The sequence below is a fragment of the Pseudomyrmex gracilis genome, unplaced genomic scaffold, assembly GCF_002006095.1.
Source record: "Pseudomyrmex gracilis isolate BER0280 unplaced genomic scaffold, ASM200609v1 scaffold_213, whole genome shotgun sequence".
NCBI lineage: Eukaryota > Metazoa > Arthropoda > Insecta > Hymenoptera > Formicidae > Pseudomyrmex > Pseudomyrmex gracilis.
In genome coordinates, this window is record NW_018020797.1 from 30,962 (window position 1) to 44,096 (window position 13,135).

Consider the following 13,135-nt stretch of genomic DNA (forward strand, 5'->3'; position numbering starts at 1 on the left):
GATTTGTCATCGAAACACTTCAATCGTATGCGCAACAATGATTTTATTTTCCTAACAGTTTTTACATATGTACAGAAATATATTAGATATCTAATGAAAAGAGAGTTTACATATACATCAATTGATGGTGTGCCAATGAAGCTTAATTGTTGTATTCGAGTGTGTAGCAAATGCATTAGCACAACTGCAAAGTTAAAGAAAACTCATATAAACTGAAATACTCAGGTACTACGATTATTTTATATACGTTACCTTTTACTGCAACATAGAGCTGTCGTTATAATGGAGTCTGCGTAACAATTGATACCGATGATAATCCACGCTTCTGTAAATATAGGCTGCTGACACTGAGAATTTACGCAGATACTGGTGGGTCCGTTCGTTAATAAATTGTACAAAGTGTAGTTCGTAGAGGATAATGTGAAGTCGAGTTTAGTGCTCTTAAAAAGCGGTCTGTAGAATATTGTTACTTTTGTGGAAGAAACATCGAGCGTGTGCTTATATCTAAAATACATTTGTGTGAAACTATGTGTGCAGAAAAAGGAACGATTCCTATTTTTATCGAAACTTCTTCTATTACCTGTCAGTATAAACTTTTCTCAATGCTAATTCCCACAGAGAACAGATTGCATTCTCGTGGATCTCGTGAATCTTTAGAAGCTGTCGCGGCAATTCAATTATAACGTCGTTCATTATAACGTTGTTCATTTCGTATAAGATTTTCGTTTCTACGTACAACTTTATATTTGTGTTTATCACACTGGCGTCATAATGCGTCTTGAAACATCTGTGATTGTATACATACATATAGATTGTAAATCTACTTTATACACACATATCTCAAAGTAAAACAGTGTGTTCGAGATTTTTTTTTTTTCCATTTGTAGACACTTTATTTCTCTCTTGCTTAACATTTCTAAGAGAGCTTACCCACACGTTATTCGAAGTTGCGAAAGCAGTTGAAATAGAAGAGGATATGACATGTAATTCAAATATTTATTTGCATGAAATCGAATGCAAGGAGACGAGGAGAAACCATTCAGTGGCAAATACTTCAACCTATGCAAATATTCGTACAAAACTTTAAAAAACCTTATATTCTTTAATTTTAATATGTATATGCATATACAAATTGTGCAAATTTACGACAACCTCGATGTAAAGAGATAAAGTGCTTATTTTGTAAAAACTGCAATAATGTGAGTAAAATAATAACCTGTTGAAACATACAGAGATCATGGCAAGTTCGGAGGCTGTTGTCAATCTGTTGGGTAGTTCTTTTAACCGATTATGATCTGCATATAATTCTTTCAGCTTTGGTAGAGAGCCAGTCCATTCCGGCAGTGCAACAATCTGATTGTCCGAGACGGACAATATTTCCAGATTACTCAGTTGACTCATTTCTGTTATTATTTGTCTTTTAAATCAATAAATCCTTTAATTCTCGCAACGGAACACATCTAGCAATCACACTTACCAAATGGCAATCTTTCTATGAAGTTATCATTTAGGTAGAGAGATTTTAGATTGCTCAAATTACCGATACAGGAAGGTATCTGCTCCAATTTATTGTCACTTAAATCCAGTACTGTTAACTGGGTCATCTTGCCGAGTTCCACAGGCAGTTGTTTAATCAGATTGCCGTACATGTATAAGTTGGTCACATTAAACAGTTCCATGATCCAGGATGGCAAAGTAGTGAGCTTGTTCCATTTGAGATATATTTCCCTGATGTGACTACCGTGCAATCTTATCACTTCCGGAAATTCCACCAAGTCTCGACAGTTCCAGTGCAATATGACTTTGCTTTTGATTTCGTTTGCCATCTCTAAATCATCTGGATCCATGTTTTAAACAAGATTAGTTAGAGTGAGTATTTCAAAGCGCTAGATCCAAGGGTGACGGTCAATGTTAAAATCAGTAGGATTTATGTTGTGTTTTATAAGGTTACCACAAGCAAGCATTTGCCCAAAATAACTTTTGCCTGCGTGCTACCTATATTAATAAACTTTCATGGATGTCGGACAAAACTGTTACGAAAGATACGTTTTATCATTTCGCACAATTGTTCGAGATCGGTGTACGATCGATTTTCGAAGTAAAATGCTTTGCACATAAAATATAAATCAGCATTTTTTGCTCTTCTTCCGGCAACTTAATAAATGAATTATTATTAGTTGGGAGTGGAGAGAATGATATGTTAGTATCTTATTTAGTTTGACGTGTAAACATGAAATAGAACACAAATGTAAATTTTAACATAAATATACTTTTTTGTTTTTTTTTCCTGCAACAATGAATCCAGCAATCCAGTTCTGCTTATCGTTTGTTCGCTTAGAATGTGTTTCTCTCTCGCTTATAAATTATTCTTTGCTATCATTTTTCTTTTATTTCGCACATGCGCAACACATCCCGCAATATAACACTACCAGACGCTACCTATCAGCTGATAACTATGCTGCTAACAGCTGATCCATAACTTGATGACGCGCAATTCCTTTATTTGTGATAAACAAATCGATAAATAAACTACTATATAATTTATTAGATTTTTTAAAGTAAAACTTCGGGGCAAAGTAAAACTATAATGTGAGTTGATTAATTAGGAATTAAAGTGAAACGAAAAGTAAAATGTGGAAAGGTCCTACTACTTTTCACTATAGTGAGTACGCTTGGTTTTTAAAAAAGAACAAAAAAAATACATTGGCCTAGTTTACACCGTATATCTTTTTGGTGCGCTAATCAAATAAAATTTGTTTTTCAATGTATAATTTTAGTGTTTACATCATTATAAATGTGCTTGATACGCATATCATTTTGATACAATACGCGTAAAGAAGGCGTATCGTACAGACGCGTCAAAAATTCGCGGTCTATATATTAAGAGCCGTCTACAATGGAGAGTTGTGGGCCGTAATAGTAAGAAATTGACCAATCACAGGCAAAGTACAGAAGAATAATCGATTGTGATTTGTCAGTTTCTTACTGTTACAGTCTAAAACTCTTCATTGTAGACGACCCTTAATGACGCCAAGCCGCTAGGCGGCGCTAGATAGCAATTATTACGACATTGGTTACGTTCAGAAAACTCAACGGTTGAAAGATCATCACTTATGATAGGACTATTCTACAAAATCTACAACGGATCCAGAAGTATGATCCAATCAGAAGTGATTATCTATCAACCGGTGTGCAACTGTTGAGTTGTCTGAACGCACCCATTTACATTTTAAGGGTCGTTTACAATGGAGAGTTTTAGACCGTAACAGTAAGAAATTGACAAATCACAATCGATTATTCTTCTGTACTTTGTCTGTGATTGGTCAATTTCTTACTATTACGGCCTACAACTCTCCATTGTAGACGGCTCTTTATGGGTAAAGCTTGGTTTATGCGGGCAATAACTGTTAACTTATGCCGGAACCGGTAGAGTTTAATTATAGGATTTCAATGCTTCTGTTTATACAAAATTGCCGAATGCGAAACAACGGATCCTTATATAATATATATATACTCAGTTTTACTCCTTCTATCTGCCTACGAGAGATGTTAAAGTAATTGTCGGACATCTTGTATATAAAGAAAATACATACATATATTTGTGATAAAAACAAAGATTAATTCAAAGCTTTTCACTCTAATTTTATTTTTTAAATTAATAAAAGCAATTACACGTGTTACACTCTGTTCAATAAAAAAGTATCATCGGATTAATGTATATAAATTTTGCGTTATACAAATGTTATAAAATCTGATACAAAGAAAAAGTGGAAGATATAAAACAGCCTAGTTTTCCTTGGATCCACCATAAAAAAAAAAACACGTCCAAGAGAATGTAAACGTATAAAACAACTTTCAAAAAAGTAGGATAAGATAAAATCTTAAAAAAAAAAAATAATTTCAAAATAAGATAGTAATCTGTATTTAAAATACAGCAATAATCTTTAAGTTTTTATAGCTGTTATTTCATGTTTAAAGTAGTTTGTTCTTCCTTAACTTACACACATAGCACTTTAGATGTATTTGAAGTAATTTCTATTATTAATATCAGTATTAAGTACTGACACTAACAGACTTACAATTATCTATTAAAATTCTTATGTCATCATCTCTTAGATAACTAAATATTTGTTCAATACACTCAAGTGGTAGCTCAGGAAAGTTACAGAAAAAATAGAAAATTTTAATGCCTTGTTCGAGCAACTCTTTCCTTTTCATACCATTTCTGAACTGATTTTTTATCATGCTAAAGTATATTGGAAATTTTGTTTTATACTCGTCTGATCTTAAAACCTGCACTACATTTTCATTTTTCATGTATATTGCTTCTAGATTTGTATCTTTTATCAAGATATCGTAAAATGATATGCTAGTATTACTAATTTTCTCATTCTTCATGAATGCTACTTCTCTTTCACATTTATCCTGTAAATCTCTTATTTCATAATTGCTGCTCATTGATAATAATTGTTCACTCACGAATAAATTTGCAGCTTTTAACTTAACTATATGCTGTTTAAGACACTCAGCAATTTCTCCACGATAGATGCGACTAGAAGAGTCATAATAATCCTTATATGATATAACATTAATGTTAGCACCTCTGTCTAACAACATCGCAACAACTTCTACAGGACTTGTTTCAACAGCAAAACTCAGTGGTGTAAACCCTGGCGTAAAGAAAGAGATATATGTCACATTAACATAAAACTCCATGTTTTAAAAGATGTTTATGAATCTGTAAATATCTTTTCTCAGCTGCAATATAAAGGTATACCGTATTTATTACTGGCATTAACGTTAGCTCCATGATTTAATAGTAATTCAGCAATTTTCATATTCTTCGCATAGTGAAGTAGAGTTGAGCCATCCAAAGTTTTAGCAAAAACGTTAGCACCTCTGTCCATGAGCATCTTAACAACATCTACATGTCCTCCTTTAACAGCAAGACACAGTGGTGTAACACCTGAAAAGGAAAAGATGTATGTAGAATTAACTCTCCAATTAAACTTAATGTTCTAAAAGATGTTTATGAATCTGTAAATATCTTTTCTCAGCTGCTATATAAAGGTATACCGTATCTATTACTGGCATTAACGTTAGCTCCACGATTTAATAGTAATTCAGCAATTTCTATTTCCTTATTTACAATCGCATCATGAAGCGAATATGTGCCAAACAAAGTTTCAACGTTAACACCTCTGTCCATGAACATCTTAATACCATCTACATATCTTCTTTCAACAGCAAGACACATTGGTGTAACACCTGAAAAGGAAAAGATGTATGTAGAATTAACTCTCCAATTAAACTTAATGTTCTAAAAGATGTTCATCAATCTGTAAATATCTTTTCTCAGCTGCAATATAAAGTTATACCTGACTTATCACTGGCATTAACGTTAGCTCTATGATTTAATAGTAATTCAGCAATTTTCCTATTCTTATATTTAATCGCATAGTGAAGCGGAGTTGTGCCATCCCGAGTTTTAGTATTAACGTTAGCACCTCTGTCTATGAGCATCTTAACAACATCTACATGTCCTTTTTTAACAGCAAGACACAGTGGTGTAACACCTGAAAAGGAAAAGATATATGTAGAATTACCTCTCCAATTAAACTTAATGTTCTAAAAGATGTTCATCAATCTGTAAATATCTTTTCTCAGCTGCAATATAAAGTTATACCTGACTCATCACTGGCATTAACGTTAGCTCCACGATTTAATAGTAATTCAGCCATTTCTATTTCCTTATTTTCAATCGCATCGTAAAGTAGAGATGTGCCATACCTAGTTGGAGCATTAACGTTAGCACATCTGTCTAGAAGCATCTTAACAATTTCTATGTCACCGTTTATAACAGCAAGATGAAGTGAAGAATCATGAGATTCGTCAGTGTTGCTGTTAACTTTAGAACCGTTTGTTAAAAGTAGTTAAATTAATTTTAGTTTAATAACTTCTGTATGCTTATTCTCAATAGCAGGCTAACCCCGATAGCAAAACGTGCAATCGCACGCGAAGGCACACGTGGAGTCACGGCGTGGAGTCACGGCGTGCGTTTACAGTGGCAATGGGGAATACTTTTACGTTTTGAGAAGAAAATAGGAAGGAAGAACAGTTACATTATCGACACGACGTAGTTGTGGACATCCGATTGCTACTATTTAGTTCGTACGGCGCTCGCTGGCGCTATGAGCAACCGCTCCGCTGGCCCTCCGATCCCCGCGGCAACTCCGCGAATTTTTGACGCCGTCTGTACACAGGTGATACTGGCCACGTTCAGCAGACTGAGCAGATCAGTGAACGCTTAGGGCGATGTCCCATTGACCTGAAATCTATAGCGGAACGGAATGTGCGGAACCAGCTCGACCAATCGTAACCATAGAAAAAGCGAAGGAAAGAAAACGGAATGGCTATGATTGGTCGAGCTGGTGAATGTGCGTTGAATGACGTTCAAGTTTACGTACAAATCTAAGTTCATAGCCAACTTAACGTAACGTAACGCGTTAAGGAAGAGTTTGTGCGGAGACCCTTACTATTCAAAGTATGTTGTCTCTCTCAACGTTGAAGACATCTTTTCAGCCAAACGCGCAGTCTATGGCTGTGTTTCAAAATTCACTGCCAGCGCTAAGGATCTATAGTTTAAGTCACATATATTATACAATTTTAGCACTGGCAGCGTGCTGGCAGTAAATTTGGAACACAGCCTATATATTATACGTCTATGTGTGAGACACACTGATATGCTCTTTCTCACACTAATGGACGTTGTGTTACACAGTGCACAGTGTTTAGCAGAAAAGCACCTATAGCTGTGTTCCAGAATTGCTGCCAGCACGCTGCTAGTGTTAAAATTGTATAATATATGTGACATAAACTATAGATCTTTAGCGTTGGCAGTGAATTTTGGAACACAGCCTATATATAAAACATCATATAATTTTGAATCAAAATTTGATTGGTTCCTCTATCCGCCATTGCCGCTATTTTCTTGGACGACTGCGCATCCTCGAAGCGGTTTATCTTATTTCTTACACCATGGCTATGCTCCTTCCAGTATATACGTTCTAAGGTTTTGGTGCTTTTTAGCGTTTGAGAGTGTTTCCACGTGTTGATAAGCGCGTTGTGTTTTTGACGTGTTTTTAATTAAAAATTTGTCAAGATGACAGATGGTAAGTATTAAATGCATTACAAATTTTTTTAGGTTGCATAACGCAACATTGTACGTGTTAAATCTTAGCTTTAATGTTGAAGGAGGTGAACACGTGTGTGCTTAGTTTTACAGTTATTACAGTGATAGTACTGTTTGAAATATTTAAAAAAATGATAGATTCAAAATCTTTCGTATATTAAAGTTGCTGTAACATTTAATTTCAACAATGGGTTTTGTTTTCTGTAGCTGTTGAGCGGGCATAAAATTTATAGGTTAAATAGGTTAGATTGGATTATACTTTGCACTTTTGTCAACCGGTATGAACAGGTCGAGAGCTCTTAAAAAGATATAGATTAAGTTGTACTCATATTATCTTAGTTGCAGACACAAGTAAAAAGAAGGATTCACTTGGTGATCTTCAAAAGAAGATGAAGTGTGAACTTCAGCCTTCCAATGAGGAAGTAAAGCTTGAATGTAAAGACTGGCCTTTACTATTCAAGGTCTGTGTTTTTTGCTCTTATAAATTTTTCCTATATGTAACACAAGATATATAGCAATAATTATTTGATAATTAATAAAATAAAATTATTTTATTGCAGAATTTTGATAAAATGTTAACACGTACAAAACATTTTACACCATGCACAAGTGGTTCAACCCCACTTAATCGTGAATTATCAGAATACATAAAATCAGGTTGTATTAATTTAGACAAACCGTGCAATCCATCATCGCATGAAGTAGTAGCTTGGATAAAGAAAATTTTAAGAGTGCAGAAAACTGGTCACTCTGGCACATTAGATCCTAAAGTATCAGGATGCTTGATAGTCTGCATAGATAGAGCAACCAGATTAGCAAAGTCACAACAATCCGCTGGAAAAGAATACATTGCTGTATTCAAACTGCACTCGGCGCCAGAAAGTGTACAGAAAGTATGTTGTTAAATGTTTTTAAAACTTGAAATAATATTGTAGATATACCATAGGTGTATAATATGTGATTATCTTAGGTAAAGCAAGCGTTGGAGAAATTGCGCGGTGCTCTGTTCCAACGACCGCCCTTAATATCGGCAGTCAAAAGACAGCTTCGCGTTAGAACAGTTTATGACAGTAAGCTCCTTGATTACGATGAAGAACGCAATATGGGAATATTCCGCGTTAGCTGCGAAGCTGGCTCGTACATCAGAACGATGTGTGTTCATCTGGGACTCTTTTTGGGTACTGGTTGTCACATGCAGGAACTCCGCAGAAGTCGTTCCGGAGTTCAATCTGAAGATGATAATATGGTTACCATGCATGATATAATTGATGCCCAATGGCTGTACGATAATCACGGAGATGAATCGTATTTGAGAAGAGTTATTAAACCACTCGAAGCACTACTAATAAACCACAAGAGAATTATCTTGAAAGACAGTGCTGTACGTATTTTTGTTATATTTTATTGTATTGATAAAAGATAATAGGAGATATATATATTTATGTAACAAAATTTATAAATTTGTGTGCGTTAGGTTAATGCTATTTGTTACGGAGCAAAAATAATGTTGCCGGGTATTTTAATGTATGACCAAGGAATAGAATTAAATCAGGAGATTGTAATCGTAACTACTAAGGGTGAAGCTGTGGCACTTGGTAAATATATTTATAGAGTAAATTTGCACGGAAAAATATTCATATCAACTTATTTTTGTTATTTAAAACACTTTCTCTATAACTCGCAAACAATTTATGTAATTAACATGTATTTTAGCTATAGCTTTGATGACTTCATCCACCATAGCTGCTTGCGATCATGGAGTAGCAGCAAAGACCAAAAGAGTAATCATGGAGAGAGATTCATATCCGAGAAAGTGGGGCTTAGGACCTAAAGCATTGGCAAAAAAACGTATGATAATTGAAGGGAAATTGGATAAATATGGAAAACCAAACGAGAACACGCCAGCTGAGTGGTTACAAAATTGCGATTCTTCTACTACAACAAAGACAACAACAGAAGTTAAGGCAAGTCAATTGTTTTATAATAATTTTTTAGTGTCTTTTTTTTGAGCAGATTTGTTATATAAAAGAGATTATAAAACTTATAAGACATTTAATTAAATTTAGCTTGAGCCAAATGGCGACCAAATTAGTGACTCTAGAAAAAGAAAGCGAGAGGAAACTACAACAGATGTAACAGATGTAACAGATGTAAAAAAAGAACAAATAACAGATCTGGAAACGTCGTCACCGAAAGATAAAAAGAAAGAGAAAAAAGAAAAGAAGAAGAAGAAGAAGAAAGAAAAAGAAAAAGAAAAAGAGAAGCAAGACACAGAAGAATCTATAGTGATGGAAGAAGAAGCTAGTAAGGTAAGTAGACTTTAACTTTTAGAATACGCGTAATCGACTTTTTAAATATATTAATTTAATACGTATCAACACAATAACTTATATATTTCAGGAATCAACAACAGAAGAGAAAAAGAAGAAAAAAAAGAAGAAAGATAAAGATCAGGAACTTCCATCGAGTTAAATTTATATCTTTTTCTTTTTCTAGTAAAATAATTTTATATAATAAAGAAACCATATGTATGTACGTAAAGTAAGCAGTTACTTTCTTATAACATTTTGTAATAACTTTTTTTTTTTTAAAGTTTGATACAGACGATATTTTACTTCGCGTACAGTAACTCCTCGAATTCTACGCTTTTATGTTTCGAGCAAAAACTAAAATCTGTGAATTTTGCTACTTTTTACATTTCTTGCATTTATATACTGTTACTTTTATCAATTTGAATTATTTTTCTTATTTAGTAACTTGTTGAAATAAGAAGATTTATTATACATTTATATTTTAATTATGAAAAGGAAGAACTAGTTTTATATGAGATACACTGATGTATTTTTTGATAAAAGATATGTGGTTTTCTGTTTTATAGTTTTGCACAAATCATTGCTATAAAATAAGCAATGATAAATATACCGTCAGAGATATAATATCCCAAGATATTCTGGTGTATCACAATCTGACTTCCATAATAATATTCAAGATGAGCTATTTTTATATACAAATGAATTGTGTTATCATCTAGATATTGTACAATCCTTTGTGTTTGTAAAAGCATTTACGTGTCTCAATCTACGATTCGCAAAAATTACTTCGCAGACCAAAAATCAAATTTATATAAAGCGACATTTTTAATAAAATTTAAAATTTATCACACACATATTGTTTGTTGGTGAGACAATTAGGAATGCATCATATTTCTATTTTAAAAAGATGTATATTTTCTTTTTTAAATACCAGGTTTTGAACGTAAAGAAACACGGTTATTTGAATACAACTGTATCGAGCATAGCTCCCAAACATTGAACAATATTTGTAGCCATTAGAGCATCGACCTTTTCTTCGAGATGCCGTTTTGGATCTTGCTTGCCCACATTTTTTATGGCTAATTGTTCAGGCGTCATCTTCTCTTCTTCTTCTAAAGCCTATAAAGACAAATTAAAATTGTATCATTATACACCAAAAGAAATTTTAAATATATTGTGTGATATATAAGTGCTTATGTTTTAAAATATCCATCTTTGTTATATTTTATACCTTGTTGTAGTTCTTCGCGAGTTCAAGCATTTCTGAAACAATATTTTCATTGAGACGACTGTGTTCTGAGTATTCAGCAAGGGTAAGACCGTCCATCCAGGTTTTTTTATGTAAATTCAGCAGCATCTTCTGCTCGAGTTCATTTTTACGATAATTAATGCTAATGCTGTAGTAATGTCGATTCAATCCATGTATCAGAGCTTGAACGGACGGTTTCTGCAAATGACCTAAATTCGACGTGGTCTGCCTCGGTTCTTGTCCCAAAACCTGTAATCAACACAGTATCTAAGCTACAATCAGAGACAGACAATCAACATCAGTGATTCACCATCATACTTACCATCATGTTTGGATTGATTAATCTAAATGCATCAATAACGACTTTTCCTTTCACCGATTGTATAGGATCGATGACAACTGCTACAGCTCTTTCACTGAGAGCCTCGAAAGATTGTTGGGTGTTGATGTCGACTCCTGACAGCCAGCACCCAAATCCAGGATGAGAATGATACCACCCAACTACCATTTCTGGTCGACCAGTCTGCTTCAACATGTCCAACATTTTTGCTTGGAACACTGGATCAACTGCTTCAACACTGACACCCTGAGATAATACAAAAGTGTGCAGCATGTGTATTCTGTATATGAACAAATTTGTACATTCTTCTTGTATATAAACATACATACATCCTTGATGTACATAAATTATATGTACTTTTTGTATATTTTTGTATTATTTCTACATCTCTCAATATTTACCGTTCCTGTTTGCGGCATAGCAAAAACATCGATAACACGAACAGTATAATCGTCAACAAATTCTCCAAGCATCAAACCCATCACTTCCATTGGCACTCCAGCGCGACCATGTTTAAGCATTTTTAAGAGAGCCAAAGATGATATGTACACCTTGAAAAATAAGAAATATAACAATACAAAGGGATTCTATAAATTCGGACATTTAAATGTGATAAATACCTGCTCAGCTGTGTCCACAACAGGTGCGTCAGAAGGTGGTGGGCCTTGATTTAAACCCGGCATTCCACCGCCTAATCGTAACAATCTATCCATTCTGGCGTGTAAGTTGAACTTAATACCGCGATTATTCTGTAAATATTCGAAAAATACACAATTGCCAAATGTTAAAACAAAAACTTTAAAATGTGATATAGAGGTTAGAAAGGAAACGCTGCATGTTTTCAGGATTATCGATAATCCTCGCGTTTGATTATGATTTTTTTAACTGGAATACGAATATTCTTACGGCAATTTATTCGTAGCAACAAAATTTTGTTTAAAAATATCACTTAGCCGCGACAAACTGTTTTCTACTAACTCACCGTTGACACAACTCTCACCCGACGCCTCAAATGTGCATAATCACGAGCGCAGTCTGTTCTTGGTTGGTTATCTTCACGAAAAGCTCCGAAGCAAAACAATGAAAGAAAAAGAGCAATACACGATTCTTTCGCCTAAACTCGGCGGAGGACCGATGGGATTTGGTAAAATTTTTATTTCGATGTGCATTTTACGTGTGCATTTTAGTTTTGCTACTACAGAGCGAGATAAATGTTCATATAAAAAATTGCCTGCGGAAAATCGACATAGACAACTGACTCTGTCGCGGTGACAGGTTATCTCGCAATTGAACGTAGCATGTAATGTTTTTCAAAATTAGTCAAAATAGAAATGACATCACTTAATTAACACATGCATATGTTTGACATACTTTGACAAACAACACGGCGTATCAAAATTTTTAAATTTTTTAAGAATAAAAAAGAGTAACATATTTAATTTTTAGGTGATCCTGATGACAGAACCTTGAGGAAGGTTGAAAAAGATGTGATGATACCGAAACTGATAAGAGAAAGAACGAAAGAAGAAAAGTGCGTTGATGAAATTAAAGGTAATTGTTCGGTGCGTATATCAACAAGAATTATAAAATGTAGTAAGTTTTGCAAAATCTTCGCAGAATTCCATCAGTGCTGTCTTAACTCTGGATTATTGCATGTTGTAAAGTGTAGAAAAGAAAATAACATAATGAAAGCGTGTATGGAAAAGTGGTACTACAATGAAGATTTCATCAAGGAATGCACAGAACAATATTTGAATGAAAGAAGCGAGTTTAGACAGACTGGGATTCCCAAAAAGAAACAGAAAAAGAACTACAGATACGAATCAATGTCAATGTAAATATTGAAACAAAAGATAAATAGAAATAATACTAACAGGAATTGTTTGTTTTTTTTTGGATTTTCTGAATATTGGTCTGAGATTGATTTTCTCACAGAAAAAGTTTATAGAATATCATGCAAATTATGTAATTTTAAATAAAAAATTAAATCTAATGTGCTCAGAATAAGTAATGTTCTATAATCTTTATATTTGTACAGTGTA

General features: G+C 33.9%; 5 protein-coding genes across 9 annotated transcripts; 2 read left to right on the forward strand and 3 right to left on the reverse strand.

Moving 5' to 3' along the window:
• Positions 1 to 26: 26 nt before the first annotated feature.
• On the reverse strand, positions 27 to 2,465 carry LOC109858573 (leucine-rich repeat protein SHOC-2-like). Of its 4 annotated transcripts, XM_020435980.1 has the most exons (7): positions 2,271 to 2,465; positions 1,478 to 1,837; positions 1,217 to 1,403; positions 931 to 1,059; positions 581 to 787; positions 253 to 504; positions 27 to 184 (listed from the first exon to the last, which is right to left on the reverse strand). In XM_020435980.1, the coding sequence occupies exons 2-7, from the start codon at positions 1,824 to 1,826 to the stop codon at positions 118 to 120; spliced, it is 1,191 nt and encodes a 396-aa protein (XP_020291569.1). In that variant the 5' UTR covers positions 1,827 to 1,837; positions 2,271 to 2,465; the 3' UTR covers positions 27 to 117. The 4 variants fall into 4 exon arrangements, with proteins under 4 accessions (XP_020291569.1, XP_020291570.1, XP_020291568.1 ...); XM_020435981.1 differs by lacking the exon at positions 2,271 to 2,465 and having other exon boundaries at positions 253 to 453; positions 1,478 to 2,263; XM_020435979.1 differs by lacking the exon at positions 2,271 to 2,465 and having other exon boundaries at positions 1,478 to 2,263.
• A 1,141-nt stretch (positions 2,466 to 3,606) lies between these two features.
• Positions 3,607 to 6,141, reverse strand: LOC109858571 (putative ankyrin repeat protein RF_0381). The gene is made up of 6 exons (XM_020435978.1): positions 6,123 to 6,141; positions 5,687 to 5,790; positions 5,379 to 5,576; positions 5,077 to 5,268; positions 4,778 to 4,966; positions 3,607 to 4,670 (listed from the first exon to the last, which is right to left on the reverse strand). Coding segments are annotated over exons 1-6 (1,302 nt in total). The 5' UTR covers positions 6,125 to 6,141; the 3' UTR covers positions 3,607 to 4,053.
• Positions 6,142 to 7,036: 895 nt separating this feature from the next.
• On the forward strand, positions 7,037 to 10,358 carry LOC109858570 (H/ACA ribonucleoprotein complex subunit 4). Of its 2 annotated transcripts, none has more exons than XM_020435976.1 (8): positions 7,037 to 7,172; positions 7,532 to 7,653; positions 7,753 to 8,085; positions 8,163 to 8,573; positions 8,667 to 8,787; positions 8,906 to 9,156; positions 9,259 to 9,501; positions 9,593 to 10,358. In XM_020435976.1, exons 1-8 carry the CDS (start codon positions 7,163 to 7,165, stop codon positions 9,662 to 9,664), a joined length of 1,563 nt encoding a protein of 520 aa, XP_020291565.1. In that variant the 5' UTR covers positions 7,037 to 7,162; the 3' UTR covers positions 9,665 to 10,358. The 2 variants fall into 2 exon arrangements, with proteins under 2 accessions (XP_020291565.1, XP_020291566.1); XM_020435977.1 differs by having other exon boundaries at positions 7,538 to 7,653.
• Positions 9,770 to 12,161, reverse strand: LOC109858577 (26S proteasome non-ATPase regulatory subunit 14). The gene is made up of 6 exons (XM_020435988.1): positions 12,076 to 12,161; positions 11,714 to 11,842; positions 11,495 to 11,644; positions 11,076 to 11,339; positions 10,736 to 11,002; positions 9,770 to 10,623 (listed from the first exon to the last, which is right to left on the reverse strand). The coding sequence occupies exons 2-6, from the start codon at positions 11,804 to 11,806 to the stop codon at positions 10,462 to 10,464; spliced, it is 936 nt and encodes a 311-aa protein (XP_020291577.1). The 5' UTR covers positions 11,807 to 11,842; positions 12,076 to 12,161; the 3' UTR covers positions 9,770 to 10,461.
• On the forward strand, positions 12,082 to 13,090 carry LOC109858579 (COX assembly mitochondrial protein homolog). The gene is made up of 3 exons (XM_020435990.1): positions 12,082 to 12,237; positions 12,540 to 12,644; positions 12,711 to 13,090. Exons 1-3 carry the CDS (start codon positions 12,174 to 12,176, stop codon positions 12,929 to 12,931), a joined length of 390 nt encoding a protein of 129 aa, XP_020291579.1. The 5' UTR covers positions 12,082 to 12,173; the 3' UTR covers positions 12,932 to 13,090.
• The last annotated feature ends 45 nt before the right edge of the window (positions 13,091 to 13,135 follow it).